This window comes from Eimeria mitis, genomic scaffold, assembly GCF_000499745.2.
Source record: "Eimeria mitis Houghton genomic scaffold, Emh_scaff835, whole genome shotgun sequence".
Taxonomy (NCBI): domain Eukaryota; phylum Apicomplexa; class Conoidasida; order Eucoccidiorida; family Eimeriidae; genus Eimeria; species Eimeria mitis.
The window spans coordinates 12,257-12,686 of record NW_013576141.1 but is presented as its reverse complement, the minus strand read 5'-3'; the positions used below and the strand labels follow the sequence as shown (position 1 = coordinate 12,686).

The 430-nt window shown below is 22.1% G+C and overlaps 1 protein-coding gene across 1 annotated transcript in view; it reads left to right on the top strand.

The window, feature by feature from the left end:
* Positions 1–290: 290 nt before the first annotated feature.
* EMH_0023390 (protein phosphatase 2C, putative) overlaps positions 291–430 on the top strand; it is a gene marked incomplete at both ends in the record, with an annotated part of 5,511 nt that continues 5,371 nt past the window's right edge. The window contains one exon of the mRNA XM_013502125.1: positions 291–430. This exon is cut by the window's right edge and continues 8 nt beyond it. Within this exon, the coding sequence (XP_013357579.1) occupies positions 291–430 (140 nt within the window).

Below are 430 nucleotides of genomic sequence, written 5' to 3'. Positions count from 1 at the left end.
GACAGATATATATACAAGTATTTTATTTTTTTTATTTTTTATTTTTTTATCTTTTATTTTATTTTTTGTTTATTTGTTTGTTTGTTTATTTATTTTGCTTGTTTGTTTGTTTGTTTATGTTGTTTATGTATTTTGTTTATTTATATTTTTTATTTTTTTATTTTATTTATTGATCTAGAGAGACAGCGACATACACAAGCAAATGTATAAATATATTTTTATTTATTTATTTATTTTTATTTATTTTTTTTTATTTTTTTAATTTATTTATATTTTTATTTGGGGTGTATATGCAGCTCTCTGTTGGTAATCAAGAAGAAGAGGGAGAGACAGAAAGAACAGAAGAGACAGAGACAGAAAAGGAGACAAACGGCGACACCGAAATAAATAAAAAAACAAATAAAAATACAGACAAAGACACAGAGTCTCC